Consider the following 23017-nt stretch of genomic DNA (forward strand, 5'->3'; position numbering starts at 1 on the left):
ACATACCTCATGAATATTTACAGATACTTTTCTATACATTGTATGTATGTATGTATATGCGTGTGTGCACATGAATTCTAAACTGAGTTGTGTCTGAGGTTCCTCATCACAGCTATTCTAAAATCTTTAAGTCTGTGAATCATGAATGAGGTGTTAGATTCACTTTCCACCACTCCTGGGACTCTAAGCATAAAATCACTTCCTGAAATGAGGTCATCTATTTTTTTTTCTGAAATTATTGATTTTGTCTCATTCTTTAGGATTGATTTCTTTTTGCAGCCATAGACAATATTTAGGTTTCCCTAAAATTATTATTATAAAAGTAATCAGAAAATATCAAGACAAAGACATTAAAGTAGATGGGAAAAGCTTTTGACCAAAAAAAAAAAACAGAGGAAATTCTATAAACTTATAAGTTTAAAGTACTTCTTCAATTTTTGATGGGAAAATTAAAAAAAAGAAATCAACCACACATTGCAGTGGAGGAAGTGTGAGGCCTTGAGTTCAAACGTTAGTACTACCAAAATGTGACTCAATAGTGACAAAATATCAATATACAAAGTAATCAAGACACATTTTATTTAGCTTATTGCTCTTTGTGTTTTTTAGTTCACACAGTTAAGTGAACGTTTAACCATAGTAAAGTAGTTATGGGTGTGACCCCAAGGTGGCAGCAAAACTCAGCCAATACCCAATAAGCAGATGGTTCTTTACAGTGGATTCTGAATGAATAAGCCAGGGGCAAAGAAAATCTTGTTCTTATTGGCTGTGTAGACATCTCAAGATACCACAGTAACTGAAAGAGAGAAAAGGAGACAACTTGGTAACAGAAGTGACTGTCCAGACTAGACATCATAAGGCTTCAACTGATCCTCCTGGGGAAGGAAAAATGAAGAGATTGATTCGTGATTTATTCCTGCTCCTGTGGCTGTGGCTGCACTGTGAGTTGAGGATTTAGTGGGGAAAGAATATACTAGAGGATTTCCTTAGCCAGGAGAAGATCCGTTACTGTAGACTGGTTATACTGCCTGCAGGAAAAGACCATTGTGAAGAATACTAACCTGACAACTGTCTCCTTTCTGTCCTTCTCTCCACATAGTGCTGAGCAGAGGAGAGAAGGTGGAGCAGAGTCCTTCTGTCCTGAGTGTGCAGGAGGGAGACAGCTGTGTCATCAACTGTACTTACTCAAACAGTGCCTTAGACTACTTCATTTGGTACAAGCAAGAACCAGGACAAGGTCCCCAGCGCATTCTAGACATTCGTTCAAATAGGGACAGAAATGAAAATGGAAAACTCCTTGTCCTATTGCAGAAGAATGACAAACACCTCTCCCTGCACATCAAAGACACACGGCCTGGGGACTCGGCTGTCTACCTCTGTGCAGCAAGTGCACATTGCTCTCCAGGCACCTGCAGCCTGTCCTCAAACCTGCCACCCCTTTCTCTGCCATGTATCTTCCAGCACAGTATTTGCCTGTTGTCTGTTTTAAAGTAGCAGCAAACACACAGAAATTGAGGATGTATAATAAGATTAGATTGAAGGAGACCCTGGCCGTTGAGAACATTCTGTAGGGTGATTATTTATGAAAAGATTGTTTTTCTATTTTTTATGATACATATTATATGTTTCTATATTTATTATATATATATATATAAATATATATATATCCCCAGTCATGGGGCTTGAGCTCAGGGCCTGGGCATTGTCCCTGAGCTTCTTTTGCTCAAGGCTAGTGCTTCTACCACTCAAGCCACAGCCCCCTTTCCGGCTTTTTCTGTGTATGAGGTGCTGAATTGAACCCCGAGCTTCAGGTATGAAAGGCAAGCACTCTACCACTAACTTTTGTTTTTAAGTTATTGTAAAGAACAACAAATATGTTTTGTGCATTTCTGTTCCTGAATATTGAATTCTAATATACTACATAATTTCATATATTCAGTTCCACAAAAGCATAGCAACTGTTTAATAGAGTTGAGGATTATATAATTTATAAATTCAGTTTGAATTCTGTTCCATATAATTTTAATTGTCCAGCTCCAGCTTAAATTTTTATCAATAGATTTTTATGACATATACAAGGGTGATTTTATTGATTGAAATTTACTTGGTTTATTTTAGTTGGGACCGGTTACTTATTTGGAATTTCCAAGCAGTGGCATTGAATGAGAAAAGGAACAAATTTTTCACTTTGTTGCACGGCAGTGGTTGTGAAAGATGCCGGTTGTGATCTATGACTCAAGTAAAGTCTATACCAAGGTCTATTTCTAAGTAAAGTCCATAAATAGGGCTGGGGATATAGCCTAGTGGCAAGAGTGCCTGCCTCGGATACACGAGGCCCTAGGTTCGATTCCCCAGCACCACATATACAGAAAACGGCCAGAAGCGGCGCTGTGGCTCAAGTGGCAGAGTGCTAGCCTTGAGCGGGAAGAAGCCAGGGACAGTGCTCAGGCCCTGAGTCCAAGGCCCAGGACTGGCCAAAAAAAAAAAAAAATTAAAGTCCATAAATAGAAACATATGATTCTGTTATCCTGATGACAGAATAACCCTAAAAGGAGAAAATAAGGGACTGTGAAGGATATGGAAGTCGATGGTTCTAATCGTGTACATAATTCTGTTGGGACAATGTCTACTTCATGAAAATATAGGCTTGGTCCATGGATCCTGGGCCAGCTCTCATGTCTTTTTTCCTTTTGGCAGTTCTGGTCTTAAACTCAGGACCACATGCTTGCTCGCTAAGCACTCCACAACTTCAATCACACCTTCATCTTTTTGCACCAGTTTGTTTTCCATAAAAGGTCTGGTGTTTTTTTGCTTAGACTAAACTCAGACTAAAATCCTCCATTTACCTCCTAGGACTGATACTATAGGTGTGAGCCATCATGCCTTGGTCTGAGTACTCATTTTCTGTGGCGAAGTCTGCTTTGGAGGTTTCTGGAGAACTGTTAACTAAACAAATACCTTTTGAATTTCTGTCATTTAGGAATGAATTATGACACACTAACTCTCAAAATGCAATCAAAGTAAATTCCTTGTACTTTACAAGGTAAACTTTTAGTGAAAAGCACCCAGTGAGGTCATTTGACTGGGTTCAAAGGAGACTTTCTGCAGAATAGTTTCCAGAATGCCTAGTCATTCAGGTTTAAGTCAAATGAAATGCGATTAAGGAAAGCCCAGGACAGTGATTTTTTGAAATCTTGATAAAACATAATGAATAGCATGATTTTTCACGCGGTTAAGTTTACGAAAGAATGGAATGTATATGGTTTGGGATTTACATAGGACCATAGGTAATCATCTCACAATTTAACATAATGGCTTTCTGCAGTAGAGAAATGCAAGGCCACAGAACCACAGATTCATTGTGAGCTCAACCAGGTGTGAACTGGGAATGTTACTGGGATGTAAACAAAGGTTAACAGGCAGGTGGCTCTATCTTCACCCACACCTGTAACACTTTTTTGTACTGGATGTTTAGTGATAGTGCCCAGCATACTGTTTGGGCTGCCTGGGTCTGTGATCCTTTCCATTTTAGCATCCCAAATAGCTATGGTCACAGGATTAGTCATCAAAGCCTATTTGTTATTACCTTTTGAATGCTCTAGCTGTTGTTTCTATATATTCAGCAGATGACGGGTAATGAAAGCAGTGTCCACAGACATATGCTTCTTCATATATGGGTAAGTGGTTGAGAATATCTACCTTTTAAATGAGTACGGCCTTATTGTTAATGTTCACAGAATAGGTGTTTCTCACAATTAATTATGCTAGTCTCGGGGCAAAGATATACTAGCTTGTTGCGGATCATATAGGTGCCAGTTGAAGCAAAATATTCAGAGTTGAAACCTAAAGAGCAGATTCTGGTCTCTAATCCAGCCTTTATGACCAGAGTGGGCTGTCAAAATGAAAGACAGAATGGAAACTTTTTGACGGGATTAAATATCTGAGGACTTCATTATGAAATCCTTAGCAAATAGAGGTTAATATTTTTCTGAAGTTTGGTCCAAGACCGGCAAGTGAACAGATATTGGAAATGAGTTGGAATATTACTGTGTCCATAGGTAGGTTGAAAACCAGCTTTGTTCTATGTTGATAAAATGATTGATTTCTACTTTAAGAAGCAATATAGGTGTTAGGACATCAAAGTGTTGTATCTTAGGTTGTCCTTCTGTTCAATGACCTGTAGTATTTGTTAGTATTACCCCTTCCCAATCATATTACAGGTGTAAGGACTGAGATTATGAGTAGGTCACACCAATTTCCTTTTGATGAACCTTACAAAACTGAGTGGGTTAATCCTTACATCATTGCGTGGAAATAAACAGACTTTGAAAAAATTGTTAAATGGAATAACTCAGGTTCAGAGAAACCACAAGATTCTTGTTTCACTGAACACCTCAGGGGGGGAAGGGTAAAAGGGAGGGGGGGGTATGAGGGACAAGGTAACAAACTGTACAAGAAATGTATCCAATGCCTAACTTATGAAACTATAACCTCTCTGTACATCAGTTTGATAATAAAAACTTGAAAAAAAAGATTCTTGTTTCACCACATATGTAAAAGTTATAATTCAATTATAAATATATACATAAACATACACAGGGTCATATGCATACATGCACAAATAACTAATGTATGTGCAGGGAAAGATTGCAATAGTGTAGGCCCTTCAAACAATTAGGTTATTGTGTATTAAAGTGAACACTAGAACTTGTGTTGTCCAAAGTAAGAGGGTGATGTTGAAGGAAGGTGGAGCAGACGTTGGTGAAAGGAAGGTGGGCAAGTATAGACATAACATTCAATGGAACTCTGTAATGTGAGGGGATGGGTAGAGTTGGAAGAGATGAGCAGTATTGTGGAAATGGCAATATTGCCAAAGGCTATGTACAAATTCAATGCAATACCCATCAATTTCCCAACACCATTCTTTCATGAAAGAGGAATCAATTCAAAACTTTATATGGAACAATAAAAGACCCCCGATAGCAAAAACAATCCTAAGCAGGGAGAACAGTGCTGGAGGAATTACAATACCAAACTTCAAGCTGTATTACAAGGCTTAGTAATAAAAACAGCTTGGTACTGCCACAAGAACAGGTCTGAGGACCAGTGGAATAGAACTGAGGACCCAGAAATGAATCCACAGACCTATGGCCACTTAATCTTTGATAAAAGAGCTAAAAAAATAGGATGGAAGAAAGACAGCCTCTTCAACAAATGGTACTGATGAAACTAGTTAGACACTTGTAGAAAACTACAGTTAGAGCATTATATAACACTGTGCACCAGAATCAATTGTAAATGGGTCAAAGATCTTGAGGTTAAAGAAGATGCCCTGAAAACATTACAGGAAGGAAAAGGAGAAACACTTGGGCTCCTTTGCCCAGGTAAAACTTTTTTACTAAAGGCCCAGAAACACAAAAATTCAAAAAAGGTTGAACAAATTGGCTTGCATGAAACTGCAGAGCTTCTGCATGGCAAAGGACATAGCTTGCAAGATAAATAGAAAGCCCACAGTTTGGGAGATGATCTTCACTAGCCATACAACAGTCAAGGGCCTCATATCTAAAATATACTTAGAACTCAAAAACATAGGTTTCTCCCAAACATATCCTCAAATAAACAACTGTCTCCTTCTTACATTTTCTATGTAGTATAGTTCTATGTTATGTTGGGGCAATGTGATTGGAAGGTAGAGGACAGGAAAGGGATTTGTGGACCTAATGCTGTCTAGGCCTGAATTGTTTACTTAAATCTTTGTCTAAGAATTTACTTTCCTTGTCTTAAGAATTTACTTATCCTAAGAATTTATTAAATAGATTCAGATAAAGTGAACCCTAGGAAACAGTCTAGGCTTGGCTTCCATTCACACTAAAACCATCCTTCAGAATCAAACTCCCTTGCAATACTCACAGCTTGTCACCTGATCCTGTAGCCAATGAAATTGTGGGGGAAAAAGATGCTGATGTCAAACCATCCCATAGAGACTCAGCAGCTTAAATTATGGCATATTCCACACCGTGTTACACACTCTCACTTTTCAATGCTAAGATATTCAGGAATATCTGAGTGGTTATTTTGATATTATGAATTTTCTCCAGAAAAGTGATATAATAGATTTTTTAAATCCTTATGATTTGAAACTATTTTAAAACAGAGGAAATATCATCTTTCATGAGTGGTGTTTCAACCAAAAACTACCCATTCAACTTTTTATTTCATTTAACAAATATGCATTCGGCACCTAGGATGTCATTCGCTGTTCTCTGTGTTGGGAAAAAGTGCTGAAAACTGAGATTCATTCAATACTAACTTGGCCTCTTATCACTTAATATGACTTCAAGAAAAACACTTCTAAGATATCACAGTGGTAAGCATGGTGGCTCACAATGATCATATGAGGATATTAAGGCTTGTGTTAAAATGTCTGAGGAAGGGGCTGGAGATAGGGCCTAATGACAAGAGTGCTTGCCTGTATCCATGAAGCCCTGGGTTCTATTCCTCACATATATAGAGAAAAGGCCAGAAGTGGTTCTGTGGCTCAAGTGGCAGAGTGCTAGCCTTGAGCAAAAAAGAAGCCAGGGACAGTGTTCAGGCCTGAGTTCAAGCCCCAGGACTGGCCAAAAAAAAAAAAAAAATTCTGAGGCAACTGATATATCGTCTCAGCTACACACACACACACACACACACACACACACACACACACACACACACACACACACAAACACACACACAGTGTTAGTCTTCTAAAGTACATTCGTGTCTAAAGACCTAAAATCATCATTTCTGTACCACAGATTGACAGAGAACACTTGAAGACTGACTTAAGACTTAAAAACGAGGTCAGGGAGGAGGACCTACTTCTGACTAGGATAAAACCAGGAAAACCTTCACCCCAGTTCAGTCCCTGTCCACCAGAGGGAGCAGCCTCCTAACACAAGCTCATTTCCTGTGTGAGCTGGAGGTTGAGGCTTGACAATTCTACATCACTTCAACATTTCTTCCTGTGACCACTCAAGAACAGTGGTGATATTCTAAAGATGAGACTTTCTCCAGGCTTAGTGACTGTGATATTCTTAATATTTGGTAAGTAAAATCAACTTTAAAATTTGGATCATTTCTTCTATAAATTCAACAAAACTTTAAACATAAATATAGTTAAGAGTTTAATTCCCAAATATCACAGTTCTCCTTTTCTCCTAGGAAAGGCTTGCGGAGATTCTGTGATCCAGAAGCAAGGCCATGTGACTGTGTCAGAAGGGGCTTTCATGACCATAAACTGCACGTATACAACCACAACGTACCCCACTCTCTTCTGGTATGTCCAGTACCCTGGAGAAGGTCCCCAGCTCCTTATTAAAGTCACCAAGGCCAATGAGATGGGAAGCCACAAAGGATTTGAAGCCATGTATGATAAAGAAGCCACCTCCTTCCACTTGAAGAAAGCCAAAGTCCTAGTGTCTGATTCCGCTGTGTACTACTGTGCTCTGGGTGACACAGTGACAGAAACCACACGGGGAGCTGAGCACAAACTGAGCTGCAGTAGGGGCCTGGCTGCTGAGCTCCTGTTCTGGGATCTCTGTGGTTTCAGCACACTCTGAGGTTGGCACCCCTCACTTTCTCTGCTGATGTAAAATAATTCAAATGTTAGAGCAGAAGAATGGGAAGTGAACATCACCATGCTCAGCTGTTCATTAATGGATCTGAAACAGGATCTGACACAAGTAGGCTCTTATCCTGGTCCAAGGAAACACCAAGGTGAAGCACGTAAAATTAAAGCAGTCTCAGTTCTCATTCTTGCAAAGACCAGCCCCACATCTTGCCCCAGGTCGCCGTGGTCCACATTTCTCTGTCCTATTACAGTTTTAGGGGGCCATTTGTAACAAAAAAGGTGGAATCTGCATGATAGCCAAATAACAGTGTATGGAAGGCTAGATCATAGGAGGGCCACTGCGCTTTCCGTACTCCAAACTCTTCTTAGAAAAAGAAAGGAGAAGGGAATGAATGAGGAAGAAATCCTCTTTACGAAATAAAAAAGACTACCGTCATGTGGAAGAAAGGTTACATGATTAATGAATCAGGAAGACATAATGATGATGCCCAAAAGAAAGGAAGGAAGGAAACACATGATTGCAGAAATAAAGTCACAGTGATGAGTGTCCCTGGCCAGTTCCACAGATCAGCTGGCCCTCTTCCAGCACATAAGCAAGGTAGTTAACAACCAGTGGAAGGTTTAAGCACACATATCAACCTTAATTACCATAAAGCATACTTAAAAGATAGCAAAGGGTCAGACATGGTGGCAAATATCTATCATGCCACTTCTGTGGAGTGAATTTCAAGATCAGTTGGAGTAAATTTCAATGAGAGTCGATCTCAAGCAGTGTGTGGTGATGCAGGTCTGTGGCCTCACTATGCATGACGGGTAGGTACTGCCCATTGTTGTAGTATGAGCTTCGCTCTAGGAAAAAGAGAAAGAAATATAAAGATAACTCAAGTATGAATTGTCTGGGGAAATCACTCACTTGGTAGAGCACACGCCTACCACATTCAAGCCCCTGAATTCAAACCTCAGAGTGAAAAAAATTTTTAAGTAAAAACTTGAGATAGTAAGAACTTGAAAGAGCATATGCCTATGAAGTGTAAGGCCAAGGCTATGAGTGCAGAATTGTGTCTTTTATATCTGTACCCATGGATCGACTGTGTATTCCTAGTGCTATGAGTCTATTCATTGCTTAGTCTATCTCTCTATACATTTATTTTGATGAATGCTTCATGCAATTGTGCAACTTGTAAGTCCAATTTCTTGAGTGGGCTGCTAGGCTCCACACTCACAGAAGAGTGACTTTTCAGTTCAAATTTAAAGTCTGCATCCATATGGAAGCAGAACTGCCTCCTTTCTCTCTTAAAACTCACACTGATTGATTGAGTTCCATGCACATTATAGGGAAAATATATTTCATTCAAAACATACTGGTTGAAGTATTCATTTTCTAAAAGGAAACCTCAGGAGAGGACCTGGATGCAGAGGCATATCCAAGTGGACACATGAAATCTCATCTTCTTGAGGCTAAGAATGTGGCTTAGCAGTAGAGTACGTGCCTTGCATGCATGAAGCCCAGGGTTTGAGTCCTCAGAACCATATAAACGGGAAAAGCTGGAAGTGGCACTGTGGCTCACGTGGTGGAGTGTTAGCCTTGAACAAAAAGAAGCTAGGGCCTGAGTTCAAGCCCCAGGACTGGCAAAAAAAAAAAAAACTCATCCTCTTCAGCTTTAGTAATTCTTTTCTGAATACCTACTGTGTCCTTTAAAAGTAAATTATATAGCTCTCTTTAGATTCTGAATATTATATATCATTCCATTCCCTTCCAACTACATTGTATATTAAATCTCAGTCTTACAATAAGTCCTCATATGTCTGTATTTTTCAAGTTTACTGGAGGGGGAGGGGGACGGGGAGGGGGAGGGGGAGGGGGAGGGGGAGGAGGAGGAGGAGGAGGAGGAGGAGGAGGAGGAGGAGGAGGAGGAGGAGGAGGAGGAGGAGGAGGAGGAGGAGGATCTCAGTGTTCCCCCAAACACCAGAGTTCCCCAAACACCAGAAGCCTGAATCTCAGCTCTGCAGTTTTCAGCCTGGCCTTGCTGGTGGGAGGAAGAAGTCTTTTGTATTGATTATGGGAGGGAGAAGTCTTTTGTATTGATTAAGGGAGTTTCCTTTATAATATTAACTCAAAAGTTGCAGGATAACATGCCATATTTCTTGGGTGAAGAATATGAATTTAAGATGGATTGACTTTCCTTTTGTTACTATTTCATTTCTTAGTGTAAATACCTTGGTCTTGGTCCTGTTGCAGACAGGTTCTGTCCACTGTCCCTCCTTCCTCTAAGGACAAACTCGTTGAGATTCAGGCTGTCTGTAAGGGAAGCCAAGTTTTACCAACTATCTACCCTGGAAGAATTTTATATGTATCTGGTATATATTAATGTGCTCATTTCTTTCCACATTATATTTAGGTATCTCCGTGACAAAGAAAAAAAGCATTAAGGGCATACTTTCTAATTATTAACTTTTTATTTGCATAGATATGTAATTTAAATTTATCCCCTTTATTCTGTATCTAATTGTCCATAATTATAGAAATTATTTAATGAGCATACTTAAATAATACTTTTTAAAATAACTACAAGGTATGAGAAAATATGAGTAGTTTCAAGTAAAGTAGTTGTAAGTATTTGTCCAAGATTTATTCTGTTCCAGAAACGAATGCAAGTATTATCCCTCGAAGTAATTATTATAAATGATTAGACTATAAAGGGTTAAAGGTCATGATTGTGGTCAGTGGACTGTTACCAAGTCTCCTATTCCTACTGTGAATGCAGCAGGTCTTAGGCATCTCAGGAGATTATAGTCATCTTAGTGTATAGCACTAATATGGCAGATGAGTCTTCATGTCACTAAAATAGATAAGAAATGCTTATTCATTTTATCAGAGGTGATAATTGGTTGCTATGAAGGGCTGCATATTAAATCTTTTAGAAAAGGGAATATGGCCTAGTGGTAGAGTGCTTGCGTCATTGAAAAGGTCTACCTAGTTTGGGGAAACATAGATTTTTTTGCATAAGCAATTGAAGACTTTATTATGGTTGTGAAGGAGTTTTTCAGCTCTTAGATTTTGTTTTCAAGCAAATGTGTGGTGGGTTTTTTTTTTTGGTTATAACTACAGTGGTATTTGCATTAAAGATAGAAAACTCCTGGATCAAAGATGAAGAACTTATTCTTGACAAAGAAAATAGTATAAGTACTTGTATTTTTGCCTCGGTCCCCCTTTTCCTTCCATTATGCTCACAGAGGTTGTGATTTGTACAGGTGGATATATGGCTGCCATGGTACTTAGTCACAGCTGAGGCACGAAGCTTCATGCTTCCCTATTTACTAGAAGCAGGAAGAAACATTGCTGTTTATATCAGAGAGAGAGAGAATCATGGTGGACAAGCTTCAACAATACCCACTCCTGGCCCTGCACAGTGGTTGGTTCTAAAAATATTTCTTCCTAGTGTGCTGCTTCACTTGCCAATCTGCTTAATCTGGACGAAATATATTCAGCTATCTCAACAATAGTTAATTAAGGCTATTTGTGCATAACTCTTAAGCAGTGAGATAGAAGTAATCTTTTTAAACCAAACTCACGTCTCCCATGATGAAAAACTGAGCAATTATGGAAATTCTCCAGAATACAGATCTCTAATGTATTACGTGTTTCCCATTGTGGCATATGAAAGGGAGTTTGGATGGGTTTGCTAATGTTTTGTTTAAATGGTAAACAGTCTGAAGCCTAAACAAATACCTTTCCCAGTTGAGAAGTTTCAATGGACCTGGCTCAGTAGACACAACATAATATTAAGGGTAGTTTTGTATTAATTGGTATTCAAATTAAGCTGTATTAATATTGGCATTACATCACTTTGAACCAGTAGAGTGATGGTACTGAGCATTTGGAATATCTGAAGATATTCTAAGTCTAACCCTGAACTCAGATGTAATGGGGAACACAAGTGTTTGTAAGGATCAAATGGAGAAAAGCTAGTACAGATTCATATGTCTGTACAGTAGCAGAATAGCAAAGGAGAGGCCATGTTCACATGAGCTTCCTGTTCCCAAGGAATGGAGAAGAGACAACAACCCAGGTTAGATTGACAGCTGCAGCTGCTGCTTGGGTTCAGTAGGATATACTTCTATTATGATGTTCTGTCATTCTTGATATAGAACACAATCAGAATTACCTCTCATCCTTTCCTACTTCTGACAGTTTGGGTTTTCATTTGCTGGGAACCAGGGTTGTTACTTTTATTCCTGTCCCCCTCCAAAAAAAAAACAAAAACCAAAAATAAGCGATTGCACAATTGTATCCTCTCTATTTCCTTTTCTATAGTCACATCCATTTTCTTCCCTAAAAAGCAAAAGGGACAAAGGCATTATTTTCATGACATTTACAGAAACTATGATGTTCAACATCACAAGCTATTAGACAGCATAGTAATGAGTTGAAATAATTAGTAGATATCCGGAGGAACTAGAGCCATATTCTTCCAACCAGGGAGTCCAGATGCCTCAACCAGAATCCAGATTTAATACTATTCTGATGAAGTGACTACCAGGAGAACATACCACCCATGGTGGTCTAAGGCTGTGGTCAGTAGAAATAAAGAAGCATCATGCCTTCCATTTACAGAACATATACTTTTCTCTATAGCTGCTGTTCAGTACAACTAAAAATATTGGGCATAATGTAAAACTAGCACATAAAATATTTGAAAACTAAATTCCATAAACCAGCCAGGTGCTGGTGGTTTACACCTGTAATCCTACCTAATTAGGATGCTGAGAGCTGAGGATGATGATTCCAAACCAGCCAGGACAGGAAAGACCATGAATCTCTTTTCTCAAATTAACCACCAAAAGGCAAGAAGTAGATGTCTCGCTCAAGTGGTAGAGTCCTACCTTCAGTGAAAAAAAATCTAAGAGACAGGGCTGGGAATGTGGCCTAGTAACAGAGTGCTTGCCTTGTATACATGAAGCCCTGGGTTCGATTCCTCAGCACCCTGTACATAGAAAAAGTCAGAATAGGCACTATGGCTCAAGTGGCCGAGTGCTAGCCTTGAAAAAGAGAAGCCAGGGATAGTGCTCAGGACCCACGTTCAAGCCCCAGGACTGGCAAAAAAAAAAAAAAAAAAAAAAAAAAAAAAAAAAAAAAACAAGGGACAGCTCTCAGACTCTGAGTTTCTGCTTCACTACTGTCATCCCACCCCCCACAAATATCTAAAATATAGAGAACAGAGGCCAATCTTATCGAATGATAGACTAATAAAATTCCTGAATTTTTTTCTTGCCTGCATAATCCAAATGGGTCCTGTAGAAGTCTGTAACTTGGAAATGCCAATGAGTTCATGCCCCCAAGTCCCCACAATTCTATTTCCCTCCGGCCAAAATCCCACAAAAAGAGCAATCTAACAGGAAAGAAAACATTAAGACAGTGGGTACCACTGTGGACACCAGCCTGACAACTAGCTACAACTGTATTATACCAAGAAAACATTTGAGAAAAGAGACAGGTAACCAAACTTTGTACAAAAACTTTGTACAAGAACTTATCTTAGATGTTGCCCATCTTTCCATCAATAGCCGACAGTCTTTAAATAGCAGCACAAATTCACAGTGTGAGTTTCTGTTGTTGGTGTAGAGTGGGCTTGCACTCAAGGCACAGTGCTTGCCTCTGACCATCTGGATTTCCTTGGAGGACTGATTTAAAGGACATAAGCCAGAATTCTATCAGGGCAGAGAAACTGCTATACACAGGAAATGACCTTAAATGATTTTACTAGAGTGTCTCCACAGCATGTTTGAGCAGTCATGAGAAAGAATCTTCAAATGTGGGCATAAGTGAACTGACATTATTCAGTTTGAGGAGCAAAACAGAGAGAGAGAAAAATGAACAGAGCCTGAGAACTTTGTGGCAGGTTTTGTTGTCCTTTATTCAAGAAAGAGAACATCAGAAAATTTGAATAAATTAAAGGAACTGTATAGTTTTGTTTATAGTCTACACATTGGAGCCAGTTTTTCTATGTAATCAATATGAGTGTATCCATTTCCAAATGCTCTGCTGTAGGTACTTAATGGAGGAAAGGATTCCAAGCACTTCTAGTCCCAGTTTCATTTAGAGATGTTGTTCAAATCACAAGGACATTGAGATTCCATATCATCCTACTCAGAATGACTATCAATAAAGCAAAAGCAACAATTGTTGGTGAACATGTCTAGGAGCGAAAGAACTCTATGTACTGCCAGTAGGCATGACAAGTAATACAGCTTCCATCAAAATCACTATGGCATTTCCTAAAATAATATATATCAAAATATCCAAATAACCATGGACCTTCCTAGATAAGATAGATGATACATAGATAGATAGATAGATAGATAGATAGATAGATAGATAGATAGATAGATAGATCTCAGAAGATAGAGCTGTAACAGCCCAAGTGTATACTTAGAGGAATCAAAGTCAACATACAGTAGAGATACTGGCACACCCACGCTTAATGTTACACTATTTACAATGGATAAGCTGTGGAATCAGCCTAGGTGCTCAGCAATGGACTAATAGATGAAGAAAATGTAGTATTTGAAGAAAAGGGAGTAGTATTCAAGTAAAATAAAAAGTGAAAACATGTTGCTGCTAGGATTACATGTGAATCTAGAGATTGTTATGTTGAAGTAAATAATCTAGATTCACAAAGACAAATATTTTCTGTAATATGTGCAAACTAGAGAAACAGAGGGCAATGGAAATAGAAGATGAACTATTAGGGAGGAAGAAGGAGGTAACAGGGAAGGAGAAAGGAATGTTAGAGTAATAATAACCAAAGTCCATTATATCATGTATGAGCATGTCAAAATGAAACCAATTATTTTGTGGAACTAATATATGCTGGTAAAAACAAAAATAAATGTTGCTCAGGCTGTGAACAAGAACTATTTCTGTTAAGGAGATGTTGAGCCAGTGTTGAGAAGATTCTTTTAAATTTCAGGAAATTTTATTAAAAGTTAGGGATGAGGAATGACTTGACGGTGCCTAGATTAATATGAAAAAGATCTCTACAGTGTGAAATGCAGCTTAGTCCTGAGAACAACACCCACAATTCCACATAAAAACATTGTGAATATTTTAGTGCATGATAGCCTTTGGAAAGTAACTATTTAATTCAGAAAAAGTGTAATATAAAATGCACACACAAACATCATGACCCCCATATTTACTCTGAGCAAATATAGCCGAAATCTCTAAGAGACCTTTTTTTTACTTTTAACATTTCATGTAAGAAGTTTACATTTTGAATATTTGTTTGAGAGACCACAGGAGGGCAGTGTCTATTCAAGGACCAAGAAGAAACCCCTGACATTCTCTTAAGTGAGATAGGAGGGGAGGAGTTGGTTGGTGCAGCAGGGGTGGGGAAAAGACACTCTTCTTCTAGTTGGAGGATAGATCCTGTTGTATTTTCTAAAGCACAATACTGAGATTTACTTTCTTGTAAGCTTTCATGTTCATCCTCCTTGGGAAAGGATGAGATCCTTGAGTGTCCTATTACTGATCCTGTGGTTTCACTTGAGATGTGAGTTGGCATTTCTATGGGAACATAAATTTCAGTGATGGGAGTTGTTAATCTACTGTTTTCTGTCCCAGGTCTGTAAGGAGAAACATGAAGGTTCTCACTGTTTCATTAAGGGAGGGAGGGAAACCCATAGAAGAGAATTAATTTCTATAGAGAGAGCAGCCCCTGTCCTCCATTGTCCTCTATCTGACCATTCTCTTTCTGCACAGGGCTGAGCGGCCAACAGAAGGTGGAGCAGCACCCTGAGTCCCTCAGTGTTCCAGTGGGAACCACAGCCTCTCTCAACTGCACTTACAGAGACACTGCTTCTCAGTACTACAGATGGTACAGACAGTATTCTGGGAAGGGCCCTGAGCTGCTGGTGTCTGCATACTCCAATGGTGATAAAGATGAGGGAAGATTCACAGTGCAACTCAACAAAGCCAGCCTTTATCTTTCCCTGCACATCAGAGGCTCCCAGCTCAGTGACTCAGCCACCTACCTCTGTGCAGTGAGTGCACAGTGCTCTCCAGACACCTGCAGCCTGCACCCAAACCTACCGGTGGCCCAGGAAGGCTTGAGCTGTAACACCGAGTGATTATTCTGTGCTCTAGATGCCGTGGCAGCTAAGAGCAAATAGGCATGGTTTGATAGTTTCACTATTTTATCATTGTGAAAACACGTGAGCCTGTGGGGAAATTTAAGACACAATACTGTTTTCTGTCATGGTTAACCTTAGTTAACAGTCTGAGTAGATTGATGCCTCAATTAGTAATGTGCATTTCTATTTGCATATGTGAAGTTATTTCCATAGATGGTTAGCACTCTGCACAACAGTTGAGTGTGAAAAGCTCCCCTAAAGTGGGCATTGCAGGTCCAACAGAATGAAGATTTGGATGGAACAAGTGCTTTCATGCTATACCTACATTTTACTGAAGTATTCAACCTCAAATTGTGTGTACACATTCACATGCTCCTGTAAAGAAGTCTGTCTAAAATTCCACATTGTAATGTTTCCTAATTTTCTAATTCTATTCTAAATTTCTAAGGATATACAAAAGGTACACACAATTAATGTATATAGCTTGGCAAGTTTGAAGGTGTATATACGTCTATAAAACTGTTATCATAACCAGTGCACATGGTGCCCACTTATCTAATTTCTTTTTTAAAAAATTGAGATGTGATTGGCAGGCGAAAATGTACCTCTACTTTGTCCATCCATCATGATGTCTAATCCAGTCTAATACCACAGTCCTACTACATGACGATGGTTTTAAATGCTTTAATGTATGAACGCAAATGTAATATGAAGATAGATATTCTCTTTCAGTAATTAACAAGCCTGGTTTTTTTCCATTAAGCTTTTCAAGATGTTCATTCATTGGAAGAGGAATGTAATAGCAAAACAGAAATGAAAATGAGATAAATGAGTCATAATGATCTACTTTGCTTTGTTTTATGCCAGCACTGGGATTTAAACACAGGACCTGTATACGGTCTCGAAGCTTTTTCACTTACACCTAGTGCTCTGCTACTGGAGTCATAGCTCTACTTCTGCAGAGGTTTACTGACTCATCTTTCCTGGACTGGCTTTCAACTGTGATCTTCAGATCTACCTAAGACTAGGCAACCAATAAAAATCTACTTTGGGAGATATTTTGGTCATAAATCATAACATTATAAGTTTAAAATCTATCTGTACTCACAGTTGCAACCAAGTCTGGATTAAATAACGTGCTAAAGCAAAAATGTCATGTGGAAGAGGTCATAAATCAGAGTGGATCTAAATTGCTGTCCCAGCTGTAAGAGCTGAGTAGGACTCAGAATTCCTTTCCTGAGCCTTGATGCTATATACTGAGTGTAGCAGGAGATGTGGGGAGCATCAGCCACCACCAGAAAGAGCCCCTGACCCAGCCAACATGGGAGCACAGTGATTCTGTGTTTCTTGACAAAGAGCTCTGAGAAAGGGTGTAAAAGAGCACAGGCAGGAAAGGTAGGGCTTTGATCTAGAGAGTAAAGACTTACTCTTGATTTGGTTATTAATGAAAGTTTTTATTTCTCATTCAGATCAGAATAAGAGCTTTTCTGCATAGATTAATCTAGGTTGATAGCAATAGATCATTCCATGCCCTCTTGGTTTTTAAGGTTTCTGTTGAGAAACATGTTGTTGGAATCTTAACTCTTTCTGTATGACAAATCATGTTCTTATTAATAGTACTAAATAAGAAATCTCATGTGACCTGGAAGATTTTTGGTATGAGTCTTATATAACTCACTTTTTTATTTTACCAAAAAACAAAATGTCAACTACTCTTGTTCCCACTGTGATACCTCCAGCAGCCCAAGACTATGAAAACCCATCCCTGCCGATCACCAATCCTATTCTCTCTATCTGAGGAACACTACAAATAGCATGAAACATCACAGTGGAATTCCAATGCCTCATATCATCTGTGAGTAACCTGAGTGAAGTAAATTACAGCCTACAAATAGATATATTTAAGGTAAGAATTTGTCCAGAGCCATTGAGTCTCCCTTACCTTGTTTTCCTGGTTCAGGCCTGTTTGAAATTAAGAAAGGGTTAAGGCCAGAATGACAGGTGCCATGGCCACGAAGACTTGCATGATCTTGTCCAATGTTGCCTTCCTGCCTACATATATATTTTTCTCAGATGCTAAGAATAAGACTGTACAAAAATAGGAATATCCGAGAACACTAGACCCTCTGATTCTGAGATCTAACCTTCTGCTTAGAAATACAATGATTCAGTGTATACATTTTAGCCTAAAACTTTATTCAAATTCTATCTCTTTACTTCACTGTATGAACTAACAGCTTCATTTCACCCCTTGAATTAGTGCCCATAAAGGCAGGAACTTTTCTGGTTCTGGCCAAAACCCAGGAGATGGAGTTCAAAGACCTTATTGGTTGGGTTGTGAAACCATCACAACCTGTAACACAGCAAAGGTGTATTCTACCCACTGTGAATAGGATAATTGATAATGTCAGTCAGAAACCAGGTCCTGCAGCTTCCCAATAACCCTTCTTCCTGTTTAAGTGTTCTTTTAAATGAATCATTCCTGCATCCACATCCCTGAGGCCTTCCTCATGGTGTCTCCCAGGAAGAATTGGTCTAGTATCCCTGGCTTAGAGATCAACTCTAAAGTCAAAATTAAAAGTTATAACAAACAGTAAAAGAAATGTATCCAGTGCCTAACGTATGAAAGTGTAACCTCTCTGTACATCAGTTTGATAATAAAAATTTGAAAAAAAAATAAAAGTTATAACAAAACAAGCGGTAAAACAAAATAAACAAATAACAAAACAGAAAAATTGAAAGCCTACCAGACCAGCTAGTATGTTCTAGTTTGTGGAAGAGTTGTCTGGGGTCCTGAACCACTATGATTTCCTAACTTCTATTCTGGAGATCCTTCACTTCCGTGGTTAGTTTATATCTACAATTAGTAGTACTCGTGTGTGTGTGTGTGTGTCTGTGTGTGTCTGTGTATGTGTATGTGTGTCTGTGTGTGTGCATACCTGGTACTGGGACCTGAGCTCCAAGTCTGGGGAGCTTATTTACTCAAGGCGAGCAGTACTGTTTGAGCTGTGGATTCATTTCCAGTCCTTTGCTGGTAAATTGAAGCCTCATGAACTTTCTTGCTGGATCTGGTTCAAACCATGAGCCTCTGATCTCAGCCTCCTAAATAGCTAGGATTACAGATATAAACCACTAGTACCTAGTAGTATCTTTTTCAGCTGCTGTAAATGAGTGTGATTTCCCAATTTTGCTCTCATTCTGTTCCTTGGTGATGTACAGAAAGGCTACTGGTTTTGGTGTGCTGATTTTGTATCCTGCTGTTTCCAAAAGCCAATAAACAAAGAGATGAACTAGGGGACTGACAGATTAAAGAGTCAGAAAAAATATGTATCAGTCAACCACAATGTGTAAACCATAGATGGATGCCAAATCAAACCAACTTTCAGTGACCAACTGGCATTTCACAGCTCAGGATAAACCTCCCATAAGTCCTAAACCCAATAGAGAGTGTTTGGTTTGGTGTTAGAAACATATAGCAGAGGCTGTGTTGTGCAATGGATAGTTCATTGGACCTCTAGAAACCAATAGCAGACACTTGTGCAATTTGAAACCTGACAGATACCTGCTGACCTTTGACCTCTTCTTTAACCTGTTAACACCTCAGTATTTCCGTTTGTAAAATGTTTGGTGGACTTGAGAATTAAACAAAATTACCTATAAATTTAAACTTATACCCACAGAGAGAGTATTGCCCAGGTTTAGAGCATGACTCCTGACACAGTAGAGACTCAGTTAATACCACCCACTGTTAATACACGGAGAGAGCTGATAGTAGGTCAGTCTCACATTCTCAATCTTGTATTCTTTCCATAACAATATGCTTCTCCTTTGAAAGCACCATCCCAGAAAACCACGTGGACGCACAGTCATGTACAGCGAAGGGGGTTTATTGTTAGGGGCTGACAGGGTAGCTCTCTCAGGATAGAGAGTAGTGCCTGTCCTTGGGTAAGGCAGCATTTATTGGCTAAGGGACTGGTGGGTAAGACATGAGAGGCAGTATTCCGTTAAGGTGGGCTAAGATTTGTGGCAGCTGCCTGAATAGTAGGAGGCCTGCTGTTACCATTTATACCTGTGATTGACCAAATGGAATGTTATTTCAAGGTGAGAGAGAGGAAGCTGGTTATCAGCTACCTGTTTCAAAAGGGCCCTTTGTTGGCCAATCTGAGGAGAGGAACATGTCAGGCTAACATCTGTGATGTGATTCAGAGGGAAAATCTAAACCTCCTGATCAGTGGAGCATCTTGTCAGTACCTACAAAATCAACTATGTGTTACATGCCCCTCCCTCCTTCAGCTGCTCCTCTGCCTACATTCACCCTCTGGATGAGTCCCAAAGTATAATAGACAAAGACAGACAGTGTTTGGCCTGTGGGTGCTGTTCTTGGGTTCAGCGCAGCTGTTTAATTCCCTCCAGGTACCTTAAGACAACATTTCTTATATTTTGTTAAAGACAAGCTAACAATGCTACCAAGTCCCTATCAATATCCATGCCTGCCTTCAACTGGTTTGGTTGCAGCCTTTCATTTTGCAAAAGGAAACAACCCAGTAAACCTTCCCAATAACAACAAATGCTACCCAGTGATAACATCTTTTCCCTTGAGAAGTGTACAAGCAATAGATGTTTTGAGACACTAAATTTCTACATGTTGTAGTTTCCTTCTCATAAGGAAAGATAAATACCTTTTCAATATTCTTAAACCAGGACAGGTCACTAATTCAATACCTTTGCTGAGATGAAGTAACAGCAAAGAGGACAGTCTCATCCCATACTCAGGTTAAAACTCAGTTGTCTTTTTTTTTAACTCAGCTGTCTTAGATTTGAAATTTACAAGCCATTCCAGGAAGAAAGAAGAAAGTGCTGCCCACTGCTGATCACAGATCTCTCCTCACCTTCGGCCTATAGGGGACAACGGCTCCTGTGTCCCTCACAGATCTGAGTCTATGCCAGGGACTACACAGAGGACCCATCTCCAAAAGGCAGCATAGTGAGTAAGGGATGGATTATTTGTCTGTGCATGGGAGTCTGGGAGATACCAATCTCTAAATATTGTCATTTCATGATTTATAAGCAGAATTATGAAGTTTAGAGTGGTTCTGGAAGTTTTCAAGTTACAACCCTTGTCTTACAAAACCTGACACAGCAAATGGTTTGCTTCCTCTCCTACTTACCAGTTGCTTTCTATCACTTACTGGCACTTGCTGTTTAATGCATTGTCTTATGATTGACAAAATTCATATCTGTAACTATATCATGGACTGCACGGTTACAATGAAAACATACAGTCAACCTCAAGTGCTGAAACATGAGGCCAAAAGAACTTACATATAGTGCTAGCTAGAATGTGAATTGGTAGAAGTCTGAAGAGTATGTGTCAGTATCAACTAAATTTGAATATCTATTTCCTGTGGGCCACAAATTCTTCTACGCATATTCGCAATAATATATAAAATCATCTTATAAGTATAAAATGTATAGGATGAAGATATTTATTGTACCAGTAATTATAGTTTTTAAAACTGAAAAACAATCCAGGTGCCCGCTGGCAATTTTGAGGACATTTAACTTTTGGTAATGGAGTACACCACAGCAACAAAGATGAATAAACTGGATGTGTCCTCAATGTGGCATGTATTTCACAAACATGATAAAGTGAAACATGTCAGATACAAAACACATTAAGTTATAAATTATGAGACTGGAGCAGACAATAGCTTGGATCAAAGGGCACAGATAGAAAGCTAGGGGATTTTTTTTTCTCAAATTTTTATTATCAAACTGACGTACAGAGAGGTTACAGTATCATACGTTGGGCATTGGATACATTTCTTGTACTGTTAGTTGCCTTGTCCCTCATGCCCCCCTCCCTCCCCCCCTTTCCCTCCCCCCCCAGTTGTTCAGTTCACTTACAGCAAACAGTTTTACAAGTATTGGTTTTGTAGTTATTTCTCTTTTTTTACCCTGTGTCTCTCGAATTTGGTATTCCCTTTGAATTTCCTACTTCCAATACCAGTAAACACGGTTAAAGCTAGGGGATTTTTAATTCAGAGTTCAGGTAAAGCATCTTTTAGGTTGCCTCTAACAATAAGAGACTGTGGATATGATCTTTGCAAAGTAACAAATAACACAGGTTATTTCTTTGAAAAGATGAGGTTGGAAGTGTTTTAAGAAGGATTATGGGATGTTGGTAATGGTCAGCTTTACTATCAGCATGCTACTTACATGAGTTAATTAATTTATGAAAATTCACCAGCTCTGCACTAAGGTTTTATGCACTTCTCTGAACATACATTATGTGCAGACAGAGCTTTTTAGAGATAAACATTCCTCATGGCACCACCTCATGGATGGACTATTGCTTTTCTCTTTTTTTTTTTTTTTTTTTTTTTTTTTGCCAGTCCTGGGCCTTGAACTCAGGGCCTGAGCACCATCCCTGGCTTCTTCCCGCTGAAGGCTGCACTCTGCCATCTGAGCCACAGCGCCCCTTCTGGCCCTTTTCCATATATGTGGTGCTGGGGAATCGAACCCAGAGCTTCATGTGTAGGAGGCAAACACTCTTGCCACTAGGCCATATTTCCAACCCGGACTATTGCTTTTCTCAAGATGTGGCTCAGTCTTGGATGTCTAGCGTGGAGAGGTCTTGGCCTGTCTGGTATGAGTAGAGCTCAAGGAGTTTGATCAGTTGCATGGTTAATGAATCTCTGAATTATTGAATAGTATCCTCAGTACACTTGTGAATGTGTAAAGCACTTAGCTATGGCTTTCTTCCTGAAATTCGGTTCTATTTTCCTTCTGCATACACTGTCCCCTCAAACTGTTCCTGCATCAAACACTTAGCTTTACATGGTTTTGTCACCTGCCATCAATTAAAATATAAAATTATTAAACAGAAGTTTCCAGAAATGAAAATTCATGGGTTTCCAATGTCATGCCACTCTGCATTGTGGTGAAATCTTGTATCACTGTGCTCTTCTGCTCAGGAGAGAGCCATCCCTGTGCAAGGTGTCCATGATGCACCACAGACACCCCTTAGTTTTACCTTTTGTTTTATTTATTTGTGTGGAGATGAGGATCAAGCTTAGGGTCTCCTACTTGTTAGGTAGGTGCTCCATCACTGAGATGTTTCACTAGACCTTGCTAATCACTTTGTCCAGTCACTATGTGCCAGTACTTTTTTTCTTTTTCCTTCCTTCCTTCCTTCCTTCCTTCCTTCCTTCCTTCCTTCCTTCCTTCCTTCCTTCCTTCCTTCCTCCGTCCTTCCTCCTTCCTCCCTCCCTC

At 39.3% G+C, this 23017-nt stretch overlaps 3 gene segments (V, D, J or C); all 3 read left to right on the plus strand.

Annotated features, from left to right (window-relative positions):
• The first annotated feature begins 749 nt into the window (after window positions 1-749).
• Window positions 750-1504, plus strand: LOC125362955. The segment is given in 2 exon segments: window positions 750-941; window positions 1100-1504. Coding segments are annotated over 2 exon segments (447 nt in total).
• Window positions 1505-3626: 2122 nt separating this feature from the next.
• LOC125363588 lies at window positions 3627-7598 on the plus strand. The segment is given in 3 exon segments: window positions 3627-3677; window positions 7017-7083; window positions 7201-7598. Coding segments are annotated over 3 exon segments (516 nt in total).
• Window positions 7599-15113: 7515 nt separating this feature from the next.
• Window positions 15114-23017, plus strand: part of LOC125362953 — a 436105-nt gene continuing 428201 nt past the window's right edge. The window contains 2 exon segments of the C gene segment in view: window positions 15114-15162; window positions 15372-15656. Of these exon segments, the coding sequence occupies window positions 15114-15162; window positions 15372-15656 (334 nt within the window).

Source organism: Perognathus longimembris, chromosome 14, assembly GCF_023159225.1.
Source record: "Perognathus longimembris pacificus isolate PPM17 chromosome 14, ASM2315922v1, whole genome shotgun sequence".
In the NCBI taxonomy this organism is placed as follows: domain Eukaryota; kingdom Metazoa; phylum Chordata; class Mammalia; order Rodentia; family Heteromyidae; genus Perognathus; species Perognathus longimembris.